This window comes from Garra rufa, chromosome 22 (genome assembly GCF_049309525.1).
Source record: "Garra rufa chromosome 22, GarRuf1.0, whole genome shotgun sequence".
Classification (NCBI taxonomy): domain Eukaryota; kingdom Metazoa; phylum Chordata; class Actinopteri; order Cypriniformes; family Cyprinidae; genus Garra; species Garra rufa.
The window spans coordinates 41,576,255-41,583,971 of record NC_133382.1 but is presented as its reverse complement, the minus strand read 5'-3'; the positions used below and the strand labels follow the sequence as shown (position 1 = coordinate 41,583,971).

At 27.1% G+C, this 7,717-nt stretch overlaps 1 protein-coding gene across 1 annotated transcript; it reads right to left on the bottom strand.

Moving 5' to 3' along the window:
• Positions 1-1,755: 1,755 nt before the first annotated feature.
• Positions 1,756-7,487, bottom strand: tvp23b (trans-golgi network vesicle protein 23 homolog B (S. cerevisiae)). The gene is made up of 7 exons (XM_073828931.1): positions 7,438-7,487; positions 7,078-7,151; positions 5,522-5,666; positions 5,317-5,406; positions 3,606-3,743; positions 2,650-2,778; positions 1,756-2,556 (listed from the first exon to the last, which is right to left on the bottom strand). Exons 1-7 carry the CDS (start codon positions 7,444-7,446, stop codon positions 2,530-2,532), a joined length of 612 nt encoding a protein of 203 aa, XP_073685032.1. The 5' UTR covers positions 7,447-7,487; the 3' UTR covers positions 1,756-2,529.
• Between the last annotated feature and the right edge of the window lie 230 nt (positions 7,488-7,717).

The following is a 7,717-nucleotide window of genomic DNA, read 5'->3' as shown; positions in this document are numbered from 1 at the left end:
AACGTTGCTAGAATGAAATACAAAACTTGATATTATTCCAACAAGTCCAAATAGTAGTTAAATGAAGGAATACAAGAAATACATAATTTTAGTTAATCATAATTAAAAAAAAAGTGAAGTCAAAATACTTTTCCAAAGAATAAATAAATAATAATATTACACAAGGGAATCGTTAATTATAATTTAAAAAGTTAATCATCAAACTACATTTCCAAAATAAATAAATAAATAAATAAATAAATACATAAATAAAAAATATAACACAAGGGAATTGTTAATCATAATTTTAAAAAGTTAATAGTCAAAATACTTTAAATAATAATAATAATATTACACAAGGGAATTGTTAATTAAAATTTAAAAAAGTTAATCATCAAAATACATTTCCAATAAATAAATAAATAAATAATATTACACAAGGAAATCGGTAATAATAATTTTAAAAAGTTAATTGTCAAAATACATTTCCAAAAAAAGAAAAAAAATAATAATAATATTACACAAGGAAATTGTTAATTAAAATTTAAAAAAGTTAATCGTCAAAATACATTTCCAATAAATAAAAAATAAATAATATTACACAAGGAAATCGGTAATTATAATTTTAAAAAGTTAATTGTCAAAATACATTTCCAAAAAAATAAAATAATAATAATATTACACAAGGAAATCTGTATTTATCATTTTAAAAAGTTAATCGTCGAAATACATGTCCAAAAAAATAAAAATAAAATAATAATAATATTACACAAGGAAATCTGTATTTATCATTTTAAAAAGTTAATCGTCAAAATACACTTCCAAAAAAATAAAAATATAATAATAATAATATTACACAAGGAAATTGTTAATTAAAATTTAAAAAAGTTAATCGTCAAAATACATTTCCAATAAATAAAAAATAAATAATATTACACAAGGAAATCGGTAATTATAATTTTAAAAAGTTAATTGTCAAAATACATTTCCAAAAAAATAAAATAATAATAATATTACACAAGGAAATCTGTATTTATCATTTTAAAAAGTTAATCGTCGAAATACATGTCCAAAAAAATAAAAATAAAATAATAATAATATTACACAAGGAAATCTGTATTTATCATTTTAAAAAGTTAATCGTCAAAATACACTTCCAAAAAAATAAAAATATAATAATAATAATATTACACAAGGAAATTGTTAATTAAAATTTATAAAAGTTAATCGTCAAAATACGTTTCCAATAAATAAAAAATAAATAATATTACACAAGGAAATCGGTAATTATAATTTTAAAAAGTTAATTGTCAAAATACATTTCCAAAAAAATAAAATAATAATAATATTACACAAGGAAATCTGTATTTATCATTTTAAAAAGTTAATCGTCGAAATACATTTCCAAAAAAATAAAAATAAAATAATAATAATATTACACAAGGAAATCTGTATTTATCATTTTAAAAAGTTAATCGTCAAAATACACTTCCAAAAAAATAAAAATATAATAATAATAATATTACACAAGGAAATCGTTATTTAAAATTTAAAAAGTTAGTCAAAATAAATTTCCAAACAACAACAATAATAATATTTACAAAAGGGAATTGTTAATTGTAATTTTAAAAGGTTAATCGTCAAAATACATTTAAAAAAAAAAAAAAAAAAAAAATAAATAAATATAAATACTGGTCTGCAAATTTTATACTTTAAAGATCGCCAGTTCTTTTTGGAAATGCGAGGAATGTAAAATAATTGTCCAAAACCACAATATTATTAACCAACAATTTATTAACAATATTATTAATTCAACATAATTCAGCGGGGCAAAAAATCTTTAAGATTGCAGGCAGTGTAACAATATAAAATTAATGTGAGAATAACTATACACAGTTTTGTCATTATTTTAATGATCTAATTTTATTAATATGTATAGGGGACAAATATGCCATACACAAAATCACAAAAAATAAACATTTAAAATTTTAAGTGGAGAAGAATTTCTAGTGGCAACTTAAAAGGGACTCTTATTTTGCTAAATGTTTTATGTTGTGGTGTTTGAGGTTGACTTCACTGGCCAGAGATTCAGGGTGGCTCCAGTTTTACCCAAAACTCCATTTCTTCCTTAAATCCACTGAACATGAGATACAGTCAATCAATCATCAACTTTAATTTCATTAACTACAGAAAGTATACAATAATTTACAGTAGTATATAAATATGTACATCTGTTTTTTGTGTCGGCAAAATAGAAGCATAATGCATGATATCATGCAATATTATATAACAAAACACATACTCTGAATACTAAGTTAGTTAGCTATTAAACAAAAACTATAAAAATGCTAAAGGTATTTTAAAGGTCAAGCACACTATTTAACAAGTTGTGGTTGATGACCCAAAAGGAAAAAAAAGAAAAATCACACAAACCAGTAACCGTTTCTAAATCAACCACTTCCCTTCATTTCATTTCAATCAGTCTTAAAAATAAAATGCATTAAAAGTTTAATGGAAATGGCATGAATTCCGAAGGTCAGACGCTTTTTCCTAAGACTCCTCTTGTTTTGTAAAAGCCTAAAAATAATAAGACAAAATATGGAGTTACATACTGTATCATCAGATAGTATAAATGACATTAGTTAATGTTTATAAATTACAAAAACACACCTGTTTTAGAAACTGCCGTCCAAAGTAATTTGTGGCCATGTTCTTCAGGTTCGTTTTGGCTCCTACTTTACAGCGCACATATCCGTAGAGATTGGCTCCCTGTAACACCACTCCCAAAATCACCACCGCCTGAGAGACAAGACAATATCACCCTATTAAGTGTTGCATAGACACTAAACTCAAAGTCAGCACAGTGATTTGTGAAGATAGTGTTGTTCTGGACAGTGTTGAGCAAAGTTACTTTTAAAAGTAATGCATTACAATATTGAGTTACTCCCTAAAAAAGTAACTAATTACGTTACCTAGTTACTTTTTATGCAAAGTAATGTGTTAAGTTACTTTTGCGTTACTTTTTAAATCTGGGCAGGGCTTGCTTGTTTATTTTTAATATAAAATGGTCTATTTTTGGCAAATGTAAAAGCCTTTTTACACCAAAAGCCTCGGGCTTAGAGAAAATTGACGTCTGTACAGTAGACCGCAGAAGAAAAAATGTCAACTCTTCAGCAATAAAAAAAGGAAAACAAATGTTAGATTAATTTAGAGTAATTTTTGCTCATTAGTATGGATGAATTGGATCATCGAAGGTTAATAAAATGGGATTAAATACATAAAGGATATTTGTATTATTTAATATATTTAATTATTGCAGGTTTGCTTTGAGTTTCACTGATTTTGTTCATTTTGAAGAACACTGTATCTGTTCTTTAGTGAGTGAGATGAATTAATGCATGTTCACATTTATTCTAGAACTAAAGTAACATCTCACTCACAATTTCTCTCAACATGAGGACAGGAGAGCTTTTAATCAATAAATGGGGGGAAAAGTAACTCAGATATTTTCTTGTCAATTAAAAAATAATGCGTTATTTTACTAGTTACTTGTGAAAACTAATATTATTACGTAACTTGCGTTACCCACAACACTGGTTCTGGAAGACAGACTGCTGAGAACTCACCAGCCATTTAATCTTAAAGGAAATAAGTGTCGAGAAAGCAAAGATGACCCAGATGACGGGGCAGATGATCAGACCCAGCCAGAAGATACGGGATTCTGCGTTTGAGGATCGGGGCGCTGAAGACTGATTCCCACTGGCCTGCAAATATAGACATCAATGTAAATACAGTTGAGGTCAAAAGTTTACACCCCCCTTTCAGAATCTGCAAAATAAGAGAGATCATACAAAATGTTAGTGTTTATTTAGTACTGACCAGAATAAGACATTTCACATGTGTTTCTATAACAGCTGAATTTATAAAAAAAACCCTGTTCAAAAGTTTACATACACCTGATTCTTAATACTGTGTTGTTACCTGAATGATCCACAGCTGTGTTTTTTTGTTTAGTGATAGATGTTTATAAGTCCCTTGTTGGTCTTGAACAGTTCAACTGCCTGCTGTTCTTCAGAAAAATCCTTCAGGTCCCACTGATTCTTTAGTTTTCCAGCATTTTTGTGTATTTGAACCCTTTCCAACAATGACTGTATGATTTTGAGATCCATCTTTTCACACTGAGGACAACTGAGGGACTCATATGCAACTATTACAGAAGGTTCAAACACTCACTGATGCTCCAGAAGGAAAAACATGCATTAAGAGCTGGGGGTGAAAACTTTTGGAATTTGAAGAGCAGGGTAAATTTAACTTATTTTGTCTTCTGAAAAACATTTAAGTATCGTCTGTAGCTTCTGAAGGGCAAAAAAATATGATATTTTAGGCAAAATAAGAAAAATGTATACATCTTCATTCTGTTCAAAAGTTTTCACCCCCAGCTCTTAATGCATTGTTTTTCCTTCTGGAGCATCAGTGAGTGTTTGAACCTTCTGTAATAGTTGCATATGAGTCCCTCAGTTGTCCTCAGTGTGAAAAGATGGATCTCAAAATCATACAGTCATTGTTGGAAAGGGTTCAAATACACAAAAATGCTGGAAAACCAAAGAATTTGTGGGACCTGATGAACTTTTCTGAAGAACAGCAGGCAGTTTAACTGTTCAAGACAAACAAGGGACTCAAAAAACACAGCTGTGTGGATCATTCAGGTAACAACACAGTATCAAAAATCAAGGGAATGCAAACTTTTGAACAGGGTCATTTTTATAAATTCACCTATTATTTTCTCCTATGGACTATATGCAAACATCTTTTATGTGAAATATCTTACTCAGGTCAGTACTAAATAAACAAGAACATGTATTTTGTATAATCCCTCTTATTTTGCAGATTCTGAAGGGGGATGTAAACTTTTGACCAAATTTACATTTACTGAATGTCATGTACACGCACTACTATGTTTTTTAACAGAATTTTAATACTTTTATTCAGCAAAGACACATTCAATTGATCAAAAGTGCCATTTATAATATAAAAACAATTTATATTTCATATAAATGCTGTTCTTTAACTAGAAATGTTTATTGAGCAGAAAATCAGCGTATTAAAATGGTTTCTGAAGGATCATGTGACACTGAAGACTGGAGTAATGATGCTGAAAATTCAGCTTTGATCACAGAAATAAATTAGATTTTAAAATATATCTGAATAGAAATCAGTTCATTTAAATGATAGTAATATTTCACATTTTTACTGTTTATTTTGATTATATAAATACAGCCTTTGTGAGTATATGACATCAATCATGTTTTTGTGTAAATAACAAATGTGTAATAGTACCTTTCTGGACTCAAACACCCAATGGCTTTTTCCATCATCATCCACTTGATTCCACCAGCGCAAACCCACCATCAGACGCCCGGTAATATTCTAGAATAAGACAAACTGTACAAGTTACATTCTGACTTTTATTATTTAGGTTTAGAGGTTTGTAACTGTAATGATTTAATAGTAACACCTGATCAGTTAAACTCTAAACACAAACCTTCACAGTCCAGAAGTCACATGACAGGAGGAGGATGATGGTGACCATACAGGCGATGAAGGATCCACCGACTAAACCACACAGCAGGTACACCAGAATGGCAATGACCCGGAAGAACAGGTGGAAGAAGGATGCCACCGGATGCCTGGAATCACACACAGGTTTATTTAGCTCATTCATCTAAATGAGGACACACCTCATTAATAATTACTATAAACTAAACCCTGGCTGAACATACTGCATTTTTAGATTTTTTTAAATTAAAAATAAATGTAATTAATAATAATCTATTCAAATAATAATAACTGTAATTGTTAATAATGATTTATTAATTATATATCAAAATAATTGTCACAATATTAAAATGAATATAAACTAATTCCAAACCCTTCCAAACCCTAAAAACATAGCATTTTTAATAATACATTTAATTAATAACAAAACATTATTTAAATATATGTAGTAATATTATAATAATATTAAAATGCTTTATAATACATACTATCAATTAAAAAGGTATACACATTTTTTAGCATGCATTTTTAGTAATACATTTCATTAATAACACAAATGTATTTAAATAACTATAAATGCAGTAATATTATAATATTAATAATACATGTAATAAAATACTACCAATTAAAATGGTATACATATATATTTTAAAATATTTTAATTGTTTTTAAATAATTGTAATTGTTAATACTGATTTATTAACTATATAGTGAAATTATTGTCACAATATTATGATTACTAAACTAATCCCAAACCCTAAAAACATAGCATTTTTAGTAATACATTTCATTAATAACAAAAATGAATTTAAATATTTCATCAATAATATAGTAATATTAAAACTTTATAATACATGTAATAAAATACTACCATTTAAAAAAGGTACACAAATATTTTTTGGAAATATTTTAATTGTTTATTTATATTATGTTTATTTTTAATAATAGTTTTAATTAATAACACAAATGTATTTAAATATTTAAATAATAAATGTAGTAATATTATAATAATATTAAAATATCTTATATACATCTAATAAAATACTACTAATTAAAAAGGTATACATATATTTTTGGAAATATTTGAATTGTTTATTGCATTTTCAATATACATTTAATTAATAAGAAAATGTATTCAAATATTTCATTAATAATACATGTAGTAATATTATAATAATATTAAAATATTAATAAATATATATTTTAAATATATAATATAAATACATGTAATAAAATGGTACCAATTAAAACGGTATACATACATTTGTAAAATATTTTAATTATTTATAATAATGTATTAATTTATTCAAATCATTTATTATTAATAAAACCAACATTATTTGCTTCTTTTTCGTTATTTATGTTTTTTTTTGTCCTTTTTCAAATGAGGTCATTTCTGGATCTCCTCAAAATGTACGCTGTTCTACATACAGTATTATAACATAATTACAGCAAAAACTGCGTCATCGCAGAGGGAAAAACATAATGTACGATCAAAACAGACGATATAATAATGTTAATTAACAATGACAACAAACACACTTGATTTTGTTCTTTCTTGTGGCTGAATCCTCCTCAGCATCAAATAAAGACACATCGTCATCATCATTTGAGTTCTGGAAACGAGACGAGATGACAGCTGTCAGGTTCATAAACACGACTTACCAACAATAATTAAACATAAACCAATAAAAACTCAATTTTGATGTAACGTAGTGAGTTGTTTACTGTCAGAGGACTGGCTAAGCTAACGTTAAACCGGCGTTATTCGTAGATTATTAAAAACCGTTCTTATCTATTAAGTCATATTGAAGGAACCCAAGCATGCTGTACACATAAACTATGTCTAAAATGTTTTAAAAAGTATTTATAAAAATAAAAGAATGACATATTTTCACTTACCAGCTTCATTTTGACTGCTGTTGCTTGTGTTGCTGATGTTACACGACACGTCACTTCCGGGTCTGTAAGGACTGACTACTTCGCGCCTGAACAGAAAACATTTTTTTGAGATTGTTTGAGAAATAAAAATGACAATATACTAAAAATGATTTCTTAATCGATTAGTAAAAATTATTTTTATTCAATTCCTTGGCTTATATATTTGGCCGAGATACAACTATTTGAAAATCTGCAATCTGAGGGTGCGATAAAATCAAAATACTGAGAAAATCGCCTTTAA